We start from the raw sequence: 24235 nt of genomic DNA on the forward strand, positions 1-24235 counted from the left end.
GTTGGCCCGACCACGTGACGGGTGCTTGCTGTCATCCGCTAAGCGGATGTGCTGACGTCACCGCGCCGCGGTCGTTCATTGGACTGCTTGGGGGCACGTGACCTGAGCGCCGCGCTCACAGCGCGTCGAAGCCCGGAGACTCCAAGCTCCTGCCCCCCCCCCCCTCCGGCTCGTGACAACGAAGCATCCGCGGTCCAAAGCAGCGGCGGTGGAGGCAGTGCGGCCGGACTAGCGCGAAAGGGAGCCGACTGTGCTACCGGCTCGCTTCCGGGACTCTAGACTCATTTCTAGCCTTTCTTGGTGGTTCCGTTACGGCCGTTAGGCAGGCGCGGGCCCCGGGCCGTTCCCGAGCCTGAGGTGCCGGGCGGATGGGTGTTGGAGTCCGTGTACTGCCCTGACTGACCCTGGCGCGGCCTGGAAGCCAGTCTCGGTCCGAGCCCGGAGCAGAAGAGGCCCTGGCTGCCCGCGAGCCCGCGCTCGGGGCGAGAGCTCCAGACTGCTGAGGAGCGCCTAGCTCGACCGTCGGCTTCCGGAGCGGCGTCCCCGCAGAGCGTCCTCGGCATCGCCCGACTTGTTTTCTTGGACGTGGACTTGGCACATCTCGGCTCCCCCCGCTGGCTGACGAGAGAAAGCGGCAGTTCGTCGAGAGGCTTCCTTCCCGCGGGCTGGGGACCCGGCCATGGGCCGCGGCGCGGGCCCTCCGCGCGCCCGCCTGCAGCGCTCGGGTGCGGGCCGCTGAGCCGCGCCGCAGCCCGGAGGTCCCGGGCCGGCATGAGGACCACCACGGGGAGACGTCTGCGGCCCGCGTCGGCTCTGGGGACAACGGTGAGCGCCGCGGTCTGGTCCAGCCTCCCGCGTTAGCCTTCGTAAGTAGTGTGACACTTTGCAAGAAGTTTTGACAGCTGGAAGACAGATGACAGCGTAGTGGGAACTGGTACCTGCCGAGGGGCAGGGCGGCTGCCCTGACTTCCGTAGACCGAGTTGTAGCCTGATTTGGAGCAAGAAAGGCTCACTCCCCAGAAAAGACAGCAGGGAGTCCGAGTCCCGGGTGGACCTAACTTAGGGCTGTACTTTAAGTCAGCGCCTGCTGGGAAGGTGACGGGTTCACGCCCCTTTCCCCAGAGCAGCGTCCGTGTAAAGGCTTTGATTGTAAATTGCTCTGGGAGATGGTGAGGTGGAGAAGGTGGGTAGTAGCCGTGGATTGACCCCAGCCTTTTTTTCTTTGGAAGAAGTATCACAGATTAGTCGCAAGGACTGTCATTTTCGGTGTGTGTTAATTTAAACAAACTGACCATTTAAGGTGTGTTTGAGATGTCATAAAATTTAACAAGTGTTCTTAATTTAGAAATTAGAGTTTTCGAGGGACTGAAGAATATTGTAACGACTTGTCTTTAAATGTAAGTCTTTACAACTAGATTTAGAAGCAATCCCATCGAAGTCAGGAAGAGAACAAAGGATATCTTGTTTAATGTCCTGGAAAAACTAATAATGAAATGAAATAAGACAGGAAACAAAAATAAATGTAAAAAAAGCTATTTCTGTAGATAATAAAACTTTGCTTTTTAAAATAAAAAGAGAAAAGCCATTAAATGGGGAAAGAAATTAATGAAAAAATTAGCATACAAGTTTTTCTGTTTTGTCGGTAGTCAGGTCAAAAGTAAAATGGTTAAAAAGAATGTATTTATGATAACAGAAACATAAGATACTCCCTAGGAATACCTGGAAATATGTTTTTTTTATTTGTTTTGTTTTTTTCAAGACAGAATTTCCCTGTGTAGTCCTGGCTGTCTTGGCGCTAGCTCCTTGTGGATCAGGCTTGCTTCGATCTGAGTGCTGGCATTAAAGATCTGTCCATCACCACCAACCCATAATCCCATAATCTGCTTTTTAAAGAGAAGAATTTTTCCTGTGTGGCATATTAATTCAACTCAGCCAGGCGGTGGTGGCGCACACCTGTAATCCCAGTACTTTGGGAGACAGAGGCAGGCAGATCTCTGAGTTTGAGGCCAGCCTGGTCTATAGAGTGAGTTCCAGGACAGCCAGGGCTATACAGAGAAACCCTGTCTCGGAAAAACCAAATCCAAACAAACAAACAAACAAAAGTCAACTCATTCAGAGTATTTAAAACCTATTCTGTGGGTTTTTTTTTCCTTTTTGTATTTTATTTGGAGACAGAATCTCATGCAATCCAGGCTGGTCTTCAACTCCTTGTATGTCCAAGAATGACTTTAAACTTAGCATCCTCTTGCCTCTGCCTCCACAGTGCTTCTATTACAGGTGTATATTACTATTCTCATTTAAATTTAATCTCAGTGTGGGGACTGAACCCAGGGCCTCCAGTGTGCAAAGAAAGCACTTTGCTGAGCTACATCCCCAGCCCATTCTTAGCTATTTAAGAAAACAAAAACAAACAAAAATACCACTTTTTAAAAAAAAAGATTTTATTTATTTTATGTATATGAAAAACTTCTGGCTGTCTTCAGACACACCAGAAGAGAGCATCAGATCCCATTACAGATGGTTGTGAGCCACCATGTGGTTCCTGGGAATTGAAGTGAGGACCTAAGAGTCAGTGCTCTTAACTGCTGAGCCATTTCTCCAGCCTCCATTCTTAGCTCTTTTTTAAAACTCGTAAATTTTAATTAGTGTTTCATTTACAGATTTAAGAATTTATATGACAAATTATGTGAGGGTCTACAAGATGGCTCAACAGGTAAGGGTGTCTGCCTCCAAGCCTGAAGACCTTTGTTCAATCTCTGGAACGCACATGATGAAATGAAAGAATTAACTTCTGTAAGTTCTCTCTCTCTCTCTCTCTCTCTCATGATGAAATGAAAGAATTAACTTCTGTAAGTTCTCTCTCTTTCTCTCTCACACACACACACACTCACATACTCATATGAATGCATGTGAAAATAAAAATTACTTAAACTTGAACACTTGAACAAAGCTTAGAGATAGCACCAGGTTAAACAGATTAAATTTTCTTAAACAATCAACTCTTTTAGATCAAGTTAATTAAATTCTCTTAACATGTTTTAAACTGCATTTATTTTTTTCTTAATTCTCAGATATTTCTTTCTTGGTTTGTTTGTTTCATATTTCTTTTGTTTGTATGTTTCTTCTGAGACAGGGTTGTTTTTTCTGTGTAGCCCTGGCAGTTCTCTGTAGACCAGGCTGGCCTCAAATTCATGGAGAGCCACCTGCCTCTGCCTCCCAAGTGCTGCATACTGTACCATCTCCCATCTACTTCATATTTCTAAAGAGGTAAACTTGTAAACCTTAGAGGAAGCTCTTTCCAAGATCATAAATAACTCATAAGTTAATTGTATAAATACAATTTACATTCTTTTATGGACTTTACAACCTACATTTTCTTTCTTTCTTTCTTTCTTTCTTTACAACCTACATTTTCTTTCTTTCTTTCTTTCTTTCTTTTTTTTTTTTTTTTTTTTTTTTTTTGGTTTTTGAGACAGGGTTTCTCTGTATAGCCCCGGCTGTCCTGGAACTCACTTGAACTTGGAAATCCTTCTGCCTCTGCTTCCAAGAGTGCTGGGATTACAGGTGTGTGCCACCACTGCCTGGCTCAGCCTACATTTTCTTAAGCATTTGGAATTAAATGTGTAAGTTTAACATGGACTTTAACATCTATTATTGTCTTAAATATTTCAAATGCCCTAGTCCATGAACATGGTCAGAAAACTTCACCAAAACCTGACTTCTAAGAGTTAATAGGTGGACTTACTTTATCTTTTAGTCTTATCTCCTTGTTGGCCAAGGCTTGCACAGACTTTTGTAGCTGACAGGAACATTGTTAGTGGCTATGTGGATTGGAATTGTGCTTTCTAAAAACATGGTCTGAAATGAAGCTACATTTTAAAAATTTTGGCTAGATGAAACAACACTTGGGTCTGGCTGCCAGTTCCCTCATCTAGTTGAGTGACTCACTGATCCATTTCTCACAGTGCGACTGCTCCGTTCAGTGGGAGCCTTTCATTCTCAGTTAAGGTGTGTTTTCACAGCCAGCTGGTCCTTAGGGCCTTGAAGCAGTTGCTTAGGTACTGCGTAGAGCATCCTAGTGAGTGTTGATAAACTCTGCACTGGGCACCTATTTTACTAGTTATGTCTTTGCTGTCCAATTAGAATGACTTTTTTTCCTTCAAGACAGGGTTTCTCTATGTAGTCCTGGCTACAGGATGCCTGCCTCTACTCCACGAGTGATGGGATTAAAAGTGTACCGCCATCACTGCTTGGCTAGAATGACTTTTTAAAACTCATTTGTATATTTTTAACTCCTTTATGTGGTCTTACATCACTTTTTTATGATAATAACAGAACGAATGAATACTGAATATATATATAGATATGTTCCACATATATCTACATATATGTGGAAATAGACAAATCATTCTGAATTCATATTTGTGATTCATTTTTGCAAAGTACAGTCACATTTTGTAGGGGACTTCCAAAAATGATTCTAAAATTGATCTGAAATAGGCTAAAATTCAATTACTATTTTTAAAAAGATAATAAAGACAAAGTTTTAATTCAAGATACCAAAAGTAGGAGTTTTCAAGACAGTTTATTACTGGATAAACAGTCTGTCAAGTACTTGATTAATGTAACACAGCTTTTAGACATGGACCATACATATATCAGGTCTGCTTTGTAATTGGTACTGGGAAAAAAAAACAAGTTATAGCCTGTTCTCACAGCATAGACCCCAGTAAGTTCACCATGGGTTAGATTTAAAAGTGAAAACTCTTTAGTAGACTGACTGGGGTGATTTCTTCCTTGTGATCTGTTTATAAAGAGCTTTCTAGGCACAAAAGAAATGTCACATGCAACAAAACCCAAGTTTTGACTGCATTAATAAATAGGCTTTTGACTTGAATTAAGTGGTGTGAGATGATTTCTAAAATAGGAAAAAGTTATATTTAAAACTATTTGCTTAAATGAGTTAAAGCAACTATAATTTATCAGTGGATTCTTTTTAACAATGAAAAATTTTAAAAACTGAATAACTGACAAGGAAATGCCTGTTTTGTTATTTTGAAAATGTCTATCTTTGTTATTTTGGTTTGACCTGGCCCTTCTTTTCAATGTTAACAGAAACCATGCAGTGACACCTGCTAAGACTTGTTGGTAGCCATGTCGGAGCCCCACAGGGTCCAGTTCACCTCTCTCCCAGGTTCTTTGAATCCTGCATTTTTGAAGAAGTCCAGGAAAGAGGAAGTTGGAGGAACAGAGCAGCATCAGGACTGTGAGCCAGCTGCAGCAGCTGTTCGCATCACACTCACTCTCTTTGAACCAGATCACAAGCGCTGTCCAGAGTTCTTCTACCCAGAGCTGGTGAAGAACATCCGAGGGAAGGTGAAAGGCCTTCATCCTGGAGACAAGGTACATTCCTGTTGCTTTGCAGACCTAACATGAAGCTACCAATATGTCCACATGGACCTTTACATCTGGGAAGTGAGGCCTGAGAGGCTGAGCTGCCCTGTTTATTTCACTCACCTAGAGCAAGCACTGGGTGAGAAGAAAGAGAATTCTATTAGGAATCCTTCTGACTTATGCTAGAGAAAAATATATGGCATATTCAAGGCTAGTTTGAATTATGGCTAACTATAAATTTAAAAAGAAGCAATTTTTTTATACTAATCTTTTCATATGACTCACATGAGCTCATTGTTTTGATGGTCCAGAGTTCCATGCTTTCCTTTGTCCGCTCTGTAAAAGGACAGACAGGAAGATACCTGTACTGCTCATCATTCCTGAACAGGAGTGACTTGAGTAGTTTCTCGTTTAGGATGTATAGAAATCTTGCTTGCTTGCTTTCTTCCTGTGCCAAAATTGGCTTTGTGAGCTTTAAGCTGTCTCGTTTTCTTTTTCTTTTCTTTCCTTTTTAAAGTTTTAAACATTTATTTATTTATTTATTTATTTATTTATTTATTATGGAGAGAGAGAGAAAGAACAAGTGTGCTCAAGCATGTAGCTTGTGGGAGTCAGAGCTCTCCTTCCATCAGTAGGACCTAGGATGGAACTCAGGGTATCAGGCTTTATAGCAAGTGCCAAGAATCTCATGCTGCCCAGGCTGACCCTCACCAACTTTGATTTTTTTTTCTTGGCTTATTTGTTTTAACTTTTCTAGTATGGAACTTTCAAACATGTATATTTTCAAATCTATGCATATAGATTACCAAGTATGGGTAATATCTATTACCCATTTTTAACTGTTCCAGCATTGGCCAGTCATTAACTTTTTTTTGTTTTGTTTTGTTTTTTGCTTTGGTTTTTTTTTCAAGACAGGGTTTCTCTGTGTAGCCCTGGCTATCCTGGAACTCACTCTGTAGATCAGGCTGGCCGCAAACTCAGATATCCCCCTGAGTCATTAACTTTTTAAAGAAGTTTATGTGTTTTTATATATTTTCGAGATAGTGTCTTTCTCTGTTTTCTGTTGCTGTGATAAATGTAGAAATCAAAGCAAGTTGGGGATGAGGAAAGGCTTATTTCAGCTTACAACCTTTCTAGTCTATCATGAAGGGAAGTTAAGATAGGAACAAAGGCGTGAGCTATAAAAGAGTGTTGCTTATTGACTTGGTTCTTTTGGCTTGCTTAGTTACCTTCTTGTACAGGGGTAACTTGCCCAGGTGTCTCACTACCCAGAGTGGGCCATTCCCACATTAATCATACCAAGAAAATATTCCCACAGACTTGCCTATGGACCAGTCTGAAGGTTACATTTTTTTCTGTTGAGGTCCTAAGATGACTCTAGCTTGTTTCAAACTGCAAAACAAAACAAAACAAACAAACAAAAACCCCAAGTAGCACAGTCTTACTATGTAGCCCAGGCTGACCTTGAACTTAGGAGTCCTGGGGCAGACTCCTAAATTCTGGGTTTACATATTTACACCACTATATCCAACTAAAAATGTCTAAACAAATTGTTTAGTTGTATCATACAAACAATTTTAAAAACTACATAATGATAACAGTTGTGGATTTTACATAAACTTAGCACAGCCATGCAACTTGCACATGGTTCATAAAACACAACTTTTACTGGGATACTAGAGACATTTCTACCTGCCTCTAACACTATCTGCCTTCCTCACAGGGAACTGCTGTCAATCAAGACCAGTTTTGTATTTCTTTGTGCTTGTATGTATATAGCATCATATATTATGAGTAGGAACTAGATGAGCATTTTAAACATACTGTATACTACAATATTGGTAGGCTTGAAAGAGAAGGAAAGTAGGACCACACTTGTGACATTTTGATCTAGTGGCTTTTAGCAGAACAAAGGATGAGCCAGCACCCATCTAACAGAAGGGTGGAATGAGATAATACTGTTAAGTCTCTGGCATAGTGTCTTGGTGCCAAGTACTCACCCAGCCTGATTGATTTTGGGAATGTATGGAGGAAGCATGTCTAGTTAGAAGGATTCCTCATTTTTCTTGATTAAAAATGTATAGGGTTATGTTTTGTTATATTTGAGGCGGGGTCTCATGTACCCTAGAATGGCCTCTCAATTACCATATAGCAATATGCTCTTGAATTCCTGAGCCTCCTGCCTCCACCCCCTCCTGCCTGTTTGTTGTCTTGATTGATAATCTTAAAGGCAGAATGAAATCAGTGCATCTATACCAAGGGTCATCATGTTGTATAAGGGCCAGTAATCAGGATGAAAACAATAAAATCTGTTTACAATTCCTAATACAGATAGTGTTCTCATTCTCAAGAGAAAGAGATAGTAGGAGTTGGTTAATATATTTATGTGCTCATACTAAATGGATAAAACAAAATTAGAACTCCAGTGCTCTGACTTACCTTGTTTTATTTTTTGGCAGCTGGGGAAGAAAAGTTCCATATTACTTTCAATATTACAGAAAAATGTATGGAATGTATACAGAAAAAAATTGGATTAAGATTCAAAGGAATCACTCCTTTTCAGTTTTACAAATTGTGAGTGGCTCTGTCCTGTAGTATAAAGGGTACAGTCACGTGTGAGCTCCTAGGCACCTACTCACAGTATAATCTGATCCATGTGGGTATTAATTCATTTAGCACATATTCTTTACAATGTGAAGTGCTGCTGCACAGGGAGAGCCATATGAAAGTGGGAAAGACTGTCCCTGCCTCATAGGAATTTACAGTCTTATAGCTATGTTAAAAACATTCTAGTAGTGCAGGTAGCAAAAGTTACAATATGTTGAGGTTTAAGCCCCAGAGGGCTTTGACTGAGCTCAGTAATGGCCAGCACGCTGTGTTTGAACAGAACTGAGTCTTTTGTTCTGGGTAGTAATTGAAAAGATGTGTTGGCTTGGCTTTGAGGAGTTCATGTTAAATTGGGTAGTGCTGAAAAATGGTTTTTTTGTTTGTTTTTTTGAGTCAGGGTTTTCTGTGTAATAGTAGTGGACCAGACTGGCTTTGAACTCAAAGAGATCTACTTGCCTCTGTCTCTAGGTGCTAGGATTAAGGGTGTAACCACCACCCTTCCAAAAATGGAATTTTTAAAGGTTATTTTAGCCATTTAAGTTGTACGTGATCATTGTAGAAATAGAAGACACAAATAAACAGCACATGGTTTTTTTGTTTTTGTTTTTGTTCTTTAAAAAAGCCCATGTAGGTTTGGAGAGATGGGTTAGTTTTAAGAGCGCTCTCTTTTATAGGACCCAGGTTCCATTTCCGGCTCACATCCATTTGTAACTAGTTCCAGGGGATCTGATGTCCTCTTCTGACCTTTTGGGCACCATGCATGCACATACAAACATGCAGGCAAAAACATACTTATAAAAAATCACTCATTGTCATTAATGTTTGTACTTTGTATGCACCATAGAATTCCAGTATGTATACACACTATAAGTCATGTAAATCTTTTTGAGTAGGTGGGTTTTATTAGACTAGAAAGTATAATAAAGGAATTTTTTTTAATTTGAGGTTGGAAATTGAGCAATACTATGTAGTACGGGCTGGTTTTTGACCTTTTTTTATGCATTGGTGGTTTGCTTGCATATATATTTGGGTAAGGGTGTCAGATCTTGGAGTTACAGACAGTTGTGAACTGCCATGTGGGTGCCAGGAATTGAACCCCTATTCTCTGGAAGAACAAATATTCAGTTCTCTTAACTGCTGGGCCATCTCTCCAGCCCTTGAACATTATTCTTTTGCTTCTGTTTTCCAAGTGCTAAAATAACAGGAGTGTACCTTCATGCTTGGCTTAGAGACATTAGTTTTGAAAGCAAACATCTATTTTTCTGTATTTTATGTGCACTCCGAAGTCTTAACATATAGATTATAATCACTATTAATATTAAAATTCCCTGCCCAATAACATGGAAAATGTACTTGATTAAAAAGTGTAGGAGTTCGGGGCTGGAGAGATGGCCCAGTGGTTAAGAGCACTAACTGCTCTTCCAGAGGTCCTAAGTTCAATTCCCAGCAACCACATGGGATCACAACCAATCTATAATGGGATCTGATACCCTCTTTTGGTGTGTCTGAAGACAACTACAGTGTCTCTTAACCTCTGAGCCATCTCTCCAGTTCTTTCTGTCTTTTTTTAGAGAAAATTTTTAGACTTTTTTGTAAAGATTTATATATGAATGCTCTGCCCTATATGTACATCTGATTCAAGAAGAGGGCATCGGATCCCATTACAGATGGTTATGAGCCACCATGTGGTTGCTGGGAATTGAACTCAGGACCTCTGGAAGAGCAGTCAGTGCTCATAACCACACTGAGCCATCTCTCCAGGCCCCCACCCCCACCCTTTTTTTTTTCTTTTTAAGACAAGTTCTTGATGCATTGCCTAGGCTAGCTTTGACTTCATTCTGTAGTCAGGGTTGGCTTTGAATTGAGATTATTGTGCCTCTGCCTTTCTAGTAGCTAGGATTACAATAAATTGGAGAAATTCTGTGTTTTTTAAACAGTAAAACATGGTATTCTATCTTGCTATTTCTGAATGATAGTTTTTATTTTTTTATTTTTTGTTTTTGATTTTTCAAGACAAGGGTGTCTGTGTGTAGTCCTGACTGTCCTAGAACTTGCTCTGTAGACCAGGCTGGCCTCGAACTGAGAAATCTGCCTGCCTCTGCCTCGCAAGTGCTGGGATTAAAGGTGTGCATCACCACCACTGCCCGGCTGAATAATAGTTTTTATTACATAGTTTATAAGTGTTGGGTAGTCATTGAAGGTTCTTTAAGTAGGACTATGGCTTTGTGTGTGTGTGTGTGTTTTATTTTTTTGTGGAATGATCTCTTTCCAGAAAAAAGATGTCTTGGATCCTTTCAATGATGAAGAAAAAGAAAGGCATAAAGTGGAGGCCCTTGCACGGAAATTCGAAGAAAAATATGTAAGACTTTTGTGTTGGGCAAGACAACCTATTAGTGAGAATAGTCTCCAGGCATTTTCATGTTCATTTAGTGGACAGTCAGAAGTGATCTGAAATAGACATAGAATTCAGAGGAAACAGAATGTAGGTATTAAACCAATGTATTAAGGGACAGACCGCTTATGTGGCAGGAGCAATGGTGAGTTAAATGGGTAAATAAACAAGGCCTTAAAAGATCTGTTTTGTTACAGAGCAGAAGAATCTGCTTATTTTGTTCTTCTTTCTTAGGCCATTTATGCAGATTAAATCTGCCCTATTTCAAAGGTCTTTAGGGGAGAGGTTGGAATATGTATGTGGGTATGTAAGAGAGAAGAGAGACACTGGTTGGGGGGTAGTATGTGTTTTCATTGCTTTACAACTTAATCATTAGCTCAAGGCAACATTTAATTGTACTTACCAAAAAGCATGTGATAACTTGCTTTTAAATTTCAGGGTGGAAAGAAACGTAGGAAAGACCGAATACAGGATTTGATTGATATGGGATATGGCTATGATGAATCGGATTCTTTCATCGATAACTCTGAGGCGGTGAGTACTTAATGATATGATACTGTATGATACTGACAGTGGGGTTGTGATATCTCAGTGTGTCCTCTTCGTACAAGAAGCACTGAGCTTAAGAGGAATAGACCTCCTGAACCCAGAACTTGTTTTTTTTTATTTGAAAACCTCCCCTCTCTAAAACATCTAGTAGCTTGCACACTAGTGATTGACAAGAGGATGTCTTAGCATGGTGTCTGAAGAATGACAGGAAATCCCAGTTGCATTTCTTAAAATGTGCTTTGTATCTTGGACCGTAGTACCAGAAGTGGGAGCTGATGATATGTTTTCCCCCTTTAGTATGACGAACTTGTTCCTGCTTCTTTGACTACAAAATACGGAGGATTTTACATCAACTCAGGAACCTTGCAGTTTAGACAAGCTTCAGAATCTGAAGATGACTTCATTAAAGAAAAGAAGAAAAAATCTCCAAAGGTTAGAATATTCTTTCTTTTGGACCTTAGGAATAATTTTTGATGTGACTCTGTGAAATTAGTAGGTTATTCTAGACTATGTAGTCTCTTGGGATGACTTAGGAGACTGGTGGACAGGTACCTGATGTGAAACATGGGGATGCTGGTCATGCCTTAGTCATTTCATCCATATCTCAAGATGGTCCAGTAGGGTCATGTTTCCAGATAAGTCTTAGGGAGGACTATGAACCCACTGTTTCAGGCTTTTCCACTGTGGACTTGGAGACGACTTTAGTTCCGGGGCTTTCACCCACTGCAAACTTTTCAGCCTTAGTTTGGGTGTGTTTCAGGGCCTGCCTACCATTGCCCGTAACATAAAATGAGAGGGCTCACCTGCAACCAGTTCTAGAACAGCCACCATGTCCTTCACTTGGATGTTTGCAGGAAACACTGTTGTTGGAATGCTGTGGGTTCTTGACCCAAGGACTGCTTTGAGAGACAGCTTTTCGTTCATGAAGGAAATGAGATGGGTTTGGAGATATACACCACACAGAGCAAGTCTAGTGTACTTGCTCTCTGACTCATGGAATTATGTAACTGCCTTGTCTTTTATTCTCAGAAGCGGAAGTTGAAGGAAGGTGGTGAAAAGATAAAAAAGAAGAAAAAAGATGACACTTATGACAAGGAGAAGAAATCGAAAAAGTCCAAGTTTTCCAAAACCGGGTGAGAGGCAGTACTAGGAGAAGTTCTGGTCCTTGAGGGCACATGAGGGCCCTGGGATACCTGAGAGCTGACTTTCCTTCTCTTTCCTCTGCAGCTTCAGAGGGGGTTATAGGGCCTGACCCTCCTCTCCCCTCTTCTGACAGGGCGGTTCTGGGCAAGTCAGCCATTCCCATCTCTGTATGTTGGATAGCCTGTGTGCCTGTGTTCTTCTGTCGGTGTCAGCAGCTATTTCTGTCACCATGATTGCTGATGTCCCTTGTTCTCTTGGCACTCCTCTCGGCCCCAGTTCTTCTTATCTGTTACTTTCTTTTGTCGTCTATGGTTGTGATTCCTCCTTACGCCCAGCTGCCTTCTAGTTGCTGCTGCTCTCCTCTCATGTCTTCTTCCTTGAAATAGTTTTCCTGCCCCTCCCATTTTTTGCAAACTTTTATTTCAGCCTGGTAGTGGTTTTTAAAAACCCATTGGACATTTAGCGTTATATGATACTGTATGGCTAATCTGTATTCATGCTACAGTTTTGGTCTAGCAAGAACAAGTTCTCTTTGCCAAAAGGATGGAGGCATAACAGAGTGGACTGACAGAAAAAAGACTCATGGAGTCTCTTCCCTGGGAGCAGGGATGAAGGCTGTTGAGTTTCTCATGGAGAGGGCTACAACCTGAGTAACCAGTTTCCCTCTTGCTTGCAGCTTCACAGCCCTCAATGCCAGTAAGGAGAAAAAGAAGAAGAAGTACTCTGGGTCATTAAGTGTTAGAGAGATGCTCAAGAAATTTCAAAAGGAGAAAGAGGCTCAGAAAAAGAGGGAGGAGGAACACAAACCTGTTGCTGTGTCATCAATAGACGCTCAGGGCCTGAGGGAACTGGAGGGCGCTTCTGACCCGCTGCTCTCACTCTTTGGCTCTGCTTCTGACAATGACTTGCTCCAAGCTGCCACTGCCATGGACTCCCTGACGGATTTGGACTTGGAGCAGCTGCTCAGTGAGTCTCCAGAAGGAAGCCCTTTCCGAGATATGGATGATGGAAGTGATTCCCTTGGGGTGGGATTGGATCAGGAGTTCAGGCAGCCCTCTTCCTTCCCCGAAGGCCTGCCAACACCCCTGGAGAAGCGTGTTAAGGAGCTGGCTCAGGTATGGTGACACACTGGCTGGGCTTTCCTGGAAGCCATTTCAGTAGATTGGCATTACCTCTGCACCTCGTGAGGCTTGATGCCCAAGCAATCCTTTGTGAAAGTATAAGCCTTTCCCAGTCCTCACTTCATCCCAAGGAGGAAGCTGTAAGCTTTGCCCACCAGGATTCAGTTTTTCACCTTTTTTGATTCCTCCACTTCTGGAAATTTTACTTTGGGGGAAATTTTCTCTTGTTCTGCTTTTCCCCAGTTTCCTTCTCACAATTCCCCTTTGCTTTTGTTGACCTGCCCTGATGTTGATAGCAGGGAGTTAAGGTAAAATGTCATCGTTGAATTCTTCCAAAGATTTTGAAAATTCACTGGTTTATGAACGCATGAAGTGAAAACACGTGCTTAGCTGTTACTGTGTTTTAATTGCTCTGGTATCATTGGTGCTGAGGTGGACCTGCTTGGTGATGAGTGGAAGCTTAGTCTGAGCACCTCTTCCTGTCCCAGAAACCAGCAAGCAGTCTAAATTAGCATGGAATAGCCATGCTGCTGTTCTCCTCCAGTATTTGGAGATGATCCCTGAGTCCTAAGAACTGTCAATTCAGTGATTTACTACTAACTGTAACCTAACTGTGGATCATTAGTTTTGATACCATTGCCTTGGTTAAAATAATATTCCCTGTAGAGACTGATTTGGACTGTAGCTCCAGGAGTGCTTGTGCTCAACAGCTGTATGTTTTGAACTAGTGATTCTTACAGCATTTTCAGAATCACTGTTGTGACTATTTCAAGTTATAGGACAGTGTAAAACATCAGCTTTGGTATAAATGTTTAGTTTTGTTTTGTTTTGTTTTCTCACGTAGAGAAGATATTTAAACACAATGTACAAAGCAAACAAAACACCTTATTCACAGCTATAGTTTCTCCTTGTTAGCCTATGTGTGGTATCTAAGTGTTCTTGAATGTAATGCTTTAATGAATTGTGACATGTCAGGGACTCAGTTATCTGAATATGACATTGAAGGGAGAGGAGTTGAATCTGCACTTGGCATGTTTGAGCATATTGTCTTGTTGCTCAGAATTTATGTTTAAAAAAATTATTTCTTGTTCTTTTCAATGCTTTGATTTGTAAGCACATTGTTTTGTAGTCTCTCAAAGACTTGTTAACTAAGTTAAATGAGACCAAGTGATAGTAGACCACTGTTTATTTTAACAGAAAAGTCAAAATAAAACTCCTGGTTATGTGCTCACTCCCACAGTAGATTGTGATCAGAGTAGTAACCTATTATTTCACCTTTTTCGGGAAAAGATATAGTGGGAATGAAGTGCCACCCCTGAAACAGTGTTGAACTGTGGTACAAGAAAGCTCTCTGGGTAGACATGCTATCTGGTAAGTTCTCTCTTGTGAATAATGGCTCCTTTACAGCTGACATTATAGACTTTGCTGTACCTAGAGCCCTTCATATGTGTGCATGGGTGTCTGGGTGCCTCATCCTTTGTGCTAATTTGCTAGGAAAGGTGGTTTTTCCAGAGAAGAATGTATTTAGACATAGAATATTACATAGAATTCCAAAAGCCACACACGGTTATTTGAATCTTTAATAAAGAATTCTGTGCTAGATCTTGAAATGAACATAGCATTTTAAAAATTAAATTTGAGGGGACTGAGAAATAGCTCAACAGTTAAGAGCACCGATTGCGTGTCCAAAGAGCCTGAGTTCAATTCCCAGCAACCACATGGTGGTTCACAACCATCTGTAATGGGATCTGATGGCCTCTTCTGGTTTGAGGACAGTGATGATGTATTCATATACATAAAATTTAAAAATCAAATAAATTTGATAGCTGGGCATGGTGGCACTCACTTATAATCCTAATCGTTGAGAGGTAGTGACATGAGATTGTGGTGTTCAAGAACATCCTGGCAACAAAGGAAGTTCAAGATTAGCTGGGCTATACCAGACCCTGTCTTAACCCCAGAATTAAACTCAATGTGCATCATTGTTGGTAGCAGTTTAAGTATTTTTCCCTGCATTTTCTTACTTCCCTAAACTTATTTTCCTCTTTTACTCTTTTTAAAAATAAGATTAGATAGATTTTAAATCTTGACTTTAGATGAGAGACATGCCCATTTCTATTGCTTAAATTTGAAAACGAATGCTAAAACTTGGGGTTGGCTACATACTATTCCTGACTTTGCTGGTTAAGTGGCTCTTTCCCCATCTTTCCTGAGCTCACACTTCATTAGCCATATGCTGGCTAAACCTCCCTATCAGGAGTTTCTGCAGATCATGGTAGTCTCACTGGTTACTCGACCTTACCTCAAATTTGGAATCCTGCTTTAGTCTCCAGAGTAACTGGGGTTATGGCTGTGTGCCAGCAAGCCCAACATCAGTTAGTCTTTAATTTGGAATTATTTAAAAATGTAGCACCTAAGTAATTCACTATAATGCCAGATCCTCCAACTTGCAGTTTGAAAGGCTTCAGAATTTTTTTAAAAGGTTATAAAGGCAGAAAGCTTTTGAAGTACTGGAGAAATGGATTAGTATCTAAAAATAAAACTTGTAGCCAGGTATGGTAGTGCATGCCTCTGTAATTGTTGTTCTTAGGGGACAAATTTTGGATTCTAGCACTTATATAACCAGCTAAATATGATCTAGTATATGCCTATAACCTTAATGCTCTGAGGGTGGTGTGAAGGAGGAGGATCAGTAGGCTCAGTGGCTAAAAGTTTAGCCCAAAATACTGAATTCCAGGAATAAGACAGTGACTGAGAAGGACAAATGACGTGCTCCTTTGGCATCTTGTTTGCACACACAGTACCTACACGCACACAGAGTATATATAAACAGTTCAAGTTCATCCTTGGGTTAATAAAACCCTGGCTCAGAAAAGGAATATTTATTTGCAAACTTAAAACTGTCGATGGCCCTGATGAGCAATGTGACACTTGAATATCTGCTTAAGGAGTGAGATTGAATTACTAAGGATACTTCTGGGTCTTAGAACTAGTAGTATAACTTTAAACAAAACAGTAACTCATCTGGGGAGAGAGTCAAATGTTTGCTACACAAGCATGTGGACACAAGGTTTGACTCCCCAGAGTCCTTGGACAGTAAGCCATGGCTCCTGAGAAACAGCAGCTGAGGTGGTCTGCTGGCCGCGGCTTACACCAGTACAAACACACACAGCAACACTAATGGGAACACACACGTACACACTCACACATACACAGACAGGATTCAATTTTATTTTCTTCTGTATTAACTGAGGCTGTAGCTGAGTGGTTCAGGGCTGGAATAGCATATGTGAGACCCCATATTCTATCTCCAGCAATGCAAGGGTAAGGGGAGCAAACTAACCCAAACATAGACACAAAACCTCCAAACATCAAAGTAACAGAATCCCATTGCTCTAGAAAAGCACCAAGATAGAATCTGCATGTTTTAGAAATTACACGTACCCTTTAGTCATGAATAGTAGTTTATACCTATAATCCTATCACCCAGAACTCAGGATTGCAAGTTTGAGGGCAGTCTGGGTTATAGTGTAAGTTCAAAGCTGGCCTTAGATACACAGCAAGACTCTATCTTTTAAAAATTAATAACTGAAATAAGTTAATTTAGAAATAATATTCACACTGGGCAGTGGTGGCACATGTCTTTAATCCTAGCATTAGAAAGGCAGTGGCAGGCAAATCTCTGAGTTTGAAGCTAACCTGGTTTACAGTGTGAGTTCCAAGATAGTCAGGGCTACACAGAGAAACCCTCCCTCAATAAAACACAATGAAATAAAATAAAACAAAATAATAAATAGACTACACATGTTCTTTCTTCCACTACCCAGTGTTTGTGTCCTACCATTCATCTGTTTCTTCTGGGTTATCTTTTAGCCAAGGTATCCTTAGAAGCTTGAATTTTGTATAGTTTCTCCATATTCATTTCTGATTAGTCAGTATTTAATCTTTTTCCATCTAGTTTGTCTTAAAATTATGTCTGTTCATATGTTTTCTTTCTTTCACTCATTCAGTGGACCTGTGACTTGATAGCTATAGTGAATACAATGACATAGATTCAAGTTCTTCTCTTCCACGATCTTGTCATGTAAAGAGACAATAGAGAGGTAGACAACAGGCTGAAGTACAGAACAGGCTGAAGTTTGGATGGCTAGGTAGATAGCCAGATTGAAAAGAGATCAAAGAATACCTCTGAGCTACCTAGGACTCAGACTAGAGACCACAGTGTTAGTTAGACTAGTCTTCAGCACAAGAGATCCTTGTCATTAAGTACAGCAGAGCTGAGTGTGAGTGGTTGGACAGTGGGATATTCATATGGTAGGAGAGGAGACGAGGAGAGCTGACGTGGGTGGGTGGCTAGTGGCAGACGATGGAAAACCATGTGTAATGCTTGGGTTTGAGTCTGGAAAAGAACCCTTATAGGGTTCTAAGGAAGTTAGTGAGGTGTTTTAAGAAGACTAAGGTGCAGGTATGAGTAGGAATCTAGGGGGTCAAGCAAGTAAGTTTTAATAAGTTGCTTGTTTATCCAAGGCCACTCACTACCCCTTTATAGAAGTAATTGGAAGTGATTTAGAAGTAATTGGAAGTACTAGTCCAGAGTTTAGAAGAGAGGGTTCAGGATTTAGAGGCTTAGATTTGACGGATCTGCCGGGATCTAGAAGCCTGAGAATCGGGAGTTAAAGGTCAGTCTCAGCCTTTGAACTCTGATTTTGGTGGGCGGGGTATAAAGGGCCTGTAGAATAGTTAAGTGGAGTGGTCAGAGGGGCCAGGAGGACCCAGAGATTGCAATTACAAGAAGGCAGAAGAGTAAATATTTACATATCTTTTTCAGAGAGTCACCTTTGTCGTCCCCATTTTGTATCCAGTTTGATTTCAGAAACTGTATTTTGCCTTAATTTTCAGGTCAGCATCTTTTTGTCTAGACCAGTGATTCCCAACCCTCTTTGCTCATTAGAATCACCATGTGGTATGTTGAGAGAGATCTGATGTTTGGGCTACTTGTCAAGAACATACACTCTTCAGTTCTAGCTCCCAAGATTGTGTTTTGATTGGCCTGGGATAGGGAAACCTGCCTAGGTAACTTCCATGTGCTGCTATGAGTAAGAACTACCAGTCTTTGCTATGGTCACTTCAGGGATCTCTAGACTTGTTCTCCAAGTTGTCATCTTCAGTATCACATAATTCAGGAGTCAGGGTGTGGGATACCGTACAGATTTTCAAAGGATGTCCTTTAAGTGCTGAAGCTACACAGTCATTTTTTTTCTGATAGGAGGCTTCTCTCTGGGTACTAGAGTACACAGTATTTTTATTTCTTTTCATTATTTTTTTGATACATAAAAGCTTTTAAATCAGCAGGTCTTACTTAACCCATGGGTTACAACTTTCATAGAGTCACCTAAAACCATTGAAAATATAGATATTTACATTATGATTCATAGCAGCAGCAATAGAGTTACAAAGTAGCAACAAAAATAGTTTCATGGTTGGGGATCACCACAACAGAAGGAATTGTATTAAGGGATTGCAGCGTTAGAAAGGTTGAGAACTGCTGCTTTAAATCTTGTAGTTTTGCTGAAGGTCTTAGTTGGTTTTCTACCATTGACAGTATAGAAATCCCAATTTACAGTATAGTTGGTAAGATCCTGGACACAGAAGCTAGACAGCTGGCTGAGTTGGTCTCTAGCTAGATGTCTCAGGATAACTTCTTTCTGTTCCATGATTAATATTGTAGTAGGTCCCAAGAAACTCAACCCATAGATGCTGCATCAGCTTTGGGGGTGATCTTAATCTGGGGTTGGGGAATAGTCAAGAAGATAGTAGAGAGTGAGAGAGTGTTTTGTTGGCAGGTGCTCTTTGGGAGCGGTGACTGTGTTCCTGCTGGTGAGTATGAGGGGTGCATGGGGAAAGGGCACTAACACATTACCATTACTGTCTCCTGTGAATCAGGCTGCCAGAGCTGCTGAGGGGGAGAGCAAACAGAAGTTCTTCACTCAAGATATTAATGGCATCCTGCTAGAGTGAGTATCATCTGTTTGTTTGTCTCTGCTCTCCTATTTAAAATGAAACAGGGACACTGCATCTGTTGCCATAAATGATAGACCTTACTAATTTTCAGCAACAGACATTATTAAAATGATGTAATACATGTATTGTCATAATTGGAAGAGGATTTCTTGGCAAGTATGTGATAAAAAAAGAATGCAGAAAAATGAATGGTAACCTGGTGACCTCAGGTCTGCTGGGAATTAGGTGCCTCTCAGGGTTCCGCCTCATTTTTATTTGTGCTGCCATTTCACTTCATCCTGTGATGCTTTGCCCAGAGCTCCCCAAACCTGAGGTGCTTGGTTGTCTGAACTGTATTAATAAGGACAACAGCAAGCATACAAAGCTAAGCCATGTCAGGCCACAGCTTTGCAACCTTTCTCCTGGTCAAGGCAGCAGGGAAGCCTGGTACTCAACAACAGGGTTTTGCTTATGTAAGAACAGTTATCAAGACTTGAATATTCCCACAAATGGCCTCTACTGAGTAGGGTGTGGATGGACCTTTTGGCCCAGCACGGGCCTTCAAAGAGTACCTTGAGGATCAGGTAAGAGTTTTGTGTCAACAAAGATCCTGCCTGATTGTGCCACATACAGAAAGCTCAGGCTTGTTTGTTTGTTTGGCTAGAGAAACTAAACAGTGAGGATTTTCCTGATCTCATGATCATGGGTAGAATTAGTAACTGAAAATCAGATTGTGGTGGAGAGGGCTGAAAAGATGCTCTAGTACCTACGAGAACTTGCCATTGTTTTCACAGAGGACCTGGTTTTGGTCCCTAGTACCAAGATGGTGACTCACAACTGTCTTTAAGAACCTGGTTTCTTACCTTAGGTCCAAGGGATCCAGTGCCTTCTTAGGGCTTCCATGGACACCAGGCATGCACATGGGACAGACATATACATATAGGCAAAACACTTTGCATGAAAGAAAAATAAATCTTCAAAATATTGTTGGAAAATATTTCCTGCCAACTCCAAGCAATTTGTTACTTTCACTTTTAAAGCTTTCATATTTTTTGTTTATAAAATTTAATACTCATATCTTTTTGTCTTTGGTTTTGTTCTCTTGACTACTTTTGACTTGGTCTTATCCTTGACCTAAGAGCCTTGACTGTTTTTTCCTAGCCAAGTTCATCAAGCTTGAGAGTTTTTCTTGTTGCTGCTGGAGATTTTGTTGCTGTAACCACATGGTTGGTTACATGGTGTGACTATCAAGATAAGATTCAGCCTACTTTTGGTGCCTAGCTTTCTTCTCCAGTCTGCAACCTAAGGAAGAGGAAACTTACCATGAGCTACAGGCCATTGATGACTGTGTTGTGTTCTTCAGCATAGAGGTGCAAACTCGGGAGCTGACTAGCCAAATCCGTTCTGGAGTGTTTGCCTATCTGGCTTCATTCCTGCCCTGCAGCAAGGATGCTCTAGTCAAGCGTGCTCGGAAACTTCACCTCTACGAACAGGTGGGTGTCAGAGTCTGCCTAAGGATCCCATCTGCTACACTAGCTCCTTTTGATAGCCCATTATGGGTCCTCAGTGTAAGACTGGTGCATGAGCCAAGCCTGTACTATATCCTTTTTTTTTGTAGGGTGGGCGCCTGAAAGAGCCACTCCAGAAGCTCAAGGATGCTATTGGTAGAGCTATGCCTGAGCAGGTGGCCAAGTACCAGGATGAATGCCAAGCACACACACAGGCAAAGGCTGCTAAGTAAGTGTGTCCCATCTCTCTTGAGTATCATTATCTTTGTGTATTTTCTTCTACTTCCTCTTAAAATTACTTGTGCACATGTGAGTTGTCTGTGGAAATGTGCATGAACTTGCAGAATCCAGAAGAGAGTCTTTCCTTGAAGTTGTTACAGGTGATTGTGAGCTGGGGTGCTGGAAACTGAATTTGGATCCCCTGAAAGAGCAGTATATGCTTTTAAACTCTGATCCATCTCTCCAGGTTCCTGTCTCTTTGTTTTACACTTCTCCAACACTTTTTACATTGCTCCTTCTTGTGTGTTGTCATCCATGTAGGGAATACATGTAGAGCATGGGTAGTTAGGTAAAGACTGTGTTAGGTGTTGACTTGATTCATTTGGTGCTTTAGACAGATAAAAGAACCTCAGGAATTATTATTCTTTCCTTGTAGGTTAGGTTATATGAAGACAGCTTTTGTTGAGTTTCTCTAGGCAATTTAGCACTTTCTGATCTTAAGGAGAACATTGTAGAAGGGAGAAGTGGGAATCTGGTGGGCAGGAAGACCTCAGAAGTTCTTCTATTTCCTCTATAGGATGCTGGAGGAAGAGAAAGACAAGGAGCAGAGAGAACGGATTTGTTCTGATGAAGAAGAGGATGAAGAAAAGGGGGGCCGGAGAATAATGGGACCCCGGAAGAAATTCCAGTGGAATGATGAAATCAGGTGTGCACATACTGGGACCTTGCGTCATTGGAGGGTTTGTGAGACCAGTGTCTGAGCCTGTCCCCATATTGCTAATGAAGGTTAGGATTAATTACTTTCATGTGTTGCTGAAAGCACACAGTGGCAACTGTGAAACAGCCTTTGGGGTGGTGGGAGGTTTCTGATCTCTCTCTCTGCTCCTCAGGGAGCTTCTGTGCCAGGTGGTAAAGATCAAGCTGGAGAGCCGTGATCTGGAGAGGAACAGTAAGGCCCAAGCCTGGGAGGACTGTGTGAAAGCTTTTCTGGATGCGGAGGTCAAGCCTCTCTGGCCCAAAGGCTGGATGCAGGCCAGGTGAGGCCTTTGTGGTGAGACAGTCTGGGCTGACAGATCCCTGCCCTCATAGGTTGTTGTCTCATTGTTCAGTTCTGATGTCACTGGAGTACTTAGGGACATACTGGGATCTATAAAGGAGTCTTCTTAATCTATAAGAGGGATCTTATTTGCGGGAGTTCAGTCCTCGTAAGTCCTCACTCCTCTTTAGTTGGAGGATTGACTGCATTCTCTTCCTCACAGTATGGACTTTATTATTTGATGCAATGGCTGTACCAGAGGCTAGGAGATAGACGTCGTCTAAGGGACTTCCTCATGGTCCCAAAAAGTTTCATTCATGAGGAGCGGTGCTAATTCCATGTTGGAGCTTAGTGTTGAGCTTCTATCCAGAATCTCCTTCATGTGTGTTGTCATCATGTAGGGAGCACATGTGCTTTATTAGGGCATGGGTGGTTAGGTAAAGACTGTGTTAGGTGTTGGCTTGATTCATTGGTGCTTTAGACAGATGAAAGAACCTCAGGAATTATTGTTCTTTCCTTATAGGTTAGGTTATATGAAGATAGTTTTTGTTGCGTTTCCCTGGGGGGGGGAAATGTTGACATTTTTTCCTTGGGTGGATTTAAATAGCACCACTGCCTTGGGGAACTTGTGGCTATGATAGGCTGCAGCAAAGCCATTGGCTTTCTTGGTAAAGCTTAGAGTTCTGGCTGTAGGTTAGTTGGTGAGACCATATTAGGCCCCTCAGTTGGATTAAGTGCCACTGAGTACCAGAGCCTTCAGGAACAATCTAGAAGAAGAGTTGTGGCATAGTGGGGCAGATATGATACCCCGGCTCTTTTTCTTTTAGGACTCTCTTTAAGGAGAGTCGACGAGGCCATGGACACCTGACGTCACTTCTGTAAGTACCTCAGAATTTTATTTCTTGGGGCACTGCTACTTTAATCTTTTCTTGTGGATGTCTTCTGAACCATTTCTGTGTTCCTTTCTTTGAGCAGGGCCAAGAAGAAAGTAATAGCTCCCTCAAAAATCAAGATGAAGGTGAGTCAGCCTGTTCGGGCCATGTGTCAACTGTCCTGAAGCTATGCTCAGGAAATCTCTTGAATGACTGTGGTAGCTTGTTACACTTCACTGAGAAGAATTATTGAGATGGCGCTCTTGACCAAGACAGACATCTGAGCTGGGCCACGTAACTCTCTCTAGCCTTTGTTTTCCCAGCAGTACTCAGCCAGCGCAGTTCTTTTGGTTGTGGGGCTCAAAGTCTGAGGCAGCCCCAAAGGGGTGCAATGCAAAGTCACTGTAAATGTGAAAGGTCACTTGCATGGTAGTTTTCTTGGGGGGAAGAAGTATATACTCTTGCTGTTTGTAGCAGTAGCAGGAATGAGAAGTGTCTGTCAGTTACCTGGGAGGACCATAGGGGAAGTACAGTGGATGGAGCACAGACATGGGATACCCATCGCACACAGCACAGAAACCTCTCAGGAGAGACCTTTGGTACTTGCCAAACTTGTACCAGTTGGGAAACTTGGAATTCGCTTAGCCCTGCTTAAAGAGATTGTGAGATCAGAAGTTTATTCCTGAGTATATGAAAGGTTCCTAAAATCTGTGAGAACATACTGTGTTAAGTACTGGGGACACAGGAGCAATGGGAGAGATCTTATTTTGTTCCCATTAGAATGGCTGGGAGACAGGTATTGTGAAAAATTAGAGGAAAAAAAGTTAATTGAAAGTAATTCTCATTAGTCTATAATTTTAGCCAGGAGCATTCAAAATAGTGTAAATGCCAATAGGCTTAGTCTTCTACTGTTGTGATAAAAAACAGAAACACAACCAAGCCAGGCAGTGGTGGCACAGGCCTTTTAATCCCAATACTTCGGATGCAAAGGCATGCAGTCTCTGTGAGTTCCAGGACAGCCAGGGTACATAGAAAAAACATGTTTCAGAAGTGGGGAAAAAAATCCTATCAAAAGCAACTTGGAGAAGAAAAGGTTTTTGTCTTACAGCTTATAGTCCATCATCCAGAAAAGTTAGGGCAGAAACCCAAGCAGGGCAGGAGCCTGGAGACAAGAACTAATACAGAGGCCATAGAAGAGTGCTGCTTGTTCCTTATGGTTTATTTAACCTCCTCCTCCTCCTCCTCCTCCTCCTCCTCCTCCTCCTCCTCCTCCTCCTCCTCCTCCTCCTCCTCCACCTCCTCCTCCTCCTCCCTTCTTCTTCTTCAGTTAAATTTTACATCTTGATTCAGTTTCCTCTCCCTCATCTCCTCCCAGTCCCCCTGCCCCCCAATCC

General features: G+C 41.7%; 1 protein-coding gene across 4 annotated transcripts in view; it reads left to right on the top strand.

Moving 5' to 3' along the window:
• The first annotated feature begins 731 nt into the window (after positions 1-731).
• The window catches only part of Ubn1 (ubinuclein 1), a 34602-nt gene continuing 11098 nt past the window's right edge, over positions 732-24235 (top strand). For 3 of the 4 annotated variants that reach the window (XM_052195267.1, XM_052195269.1, XM_052195270.1), the window contains exons 1-14: positions 772-866; positions 5116-5403; positions 10274-10360; positions 10832-10927; positions 11240-11374; positions 11972-12075; positions 12762-13200; positions 19150-19220; positions 20570-20699; positions 20825-20943; positions 21511-21639; positions 21824-21970; positions 22797-22847; positions 22945-22987. In XM_052195267.1, coding sequence (XP_052051227.1) covers positions 5155-5403; positions 10274-10360; positions 10832-10927; positions 11240-11374; positions 11972-12075; positions 12762-13200; positions 19150-19220; positions 20570-20699; positions 20825-20943; positions 21511-21639; positions 21824-21970; positions 22797-22847; positions 22945-22987 — 1800 coding nt within the window. In that variant the 5' untranslated portion in view covers positions 772-866; positions 5116-5154. Of the gene's footprint in view, positions 867-5115; positions 5404-10273; positions 10361-10831; positions 10928-11239; positions 11375-11971; positions 12076-12761; positions 13201-19149; positions 19221-20569; positions 20700-20824; positions 20944-21510; positions 21640-21823; positions 21971-22796; positions 22848-22944; positions 22988-24235 lie in introns of all 4 variants that reach the window. The other variant, XM_052195268.1, reaches the window with a different exon arrangement.

The sequence above is a fragment of the Apodemus sylvaticus genome, chromosome 10 (genome assembly GCF_947179515.1).
Source record: "Apodemus sylvaticus chromosome 10, mApoSyl1.1, whole genome shotgun sequence".
Classification (NCBI taxonomy): Eukaryota; Metazoa; Chordata; class Mammalia; order Rodentia; family Muridae; genus Apodemus; species Apodemus sylvaticus.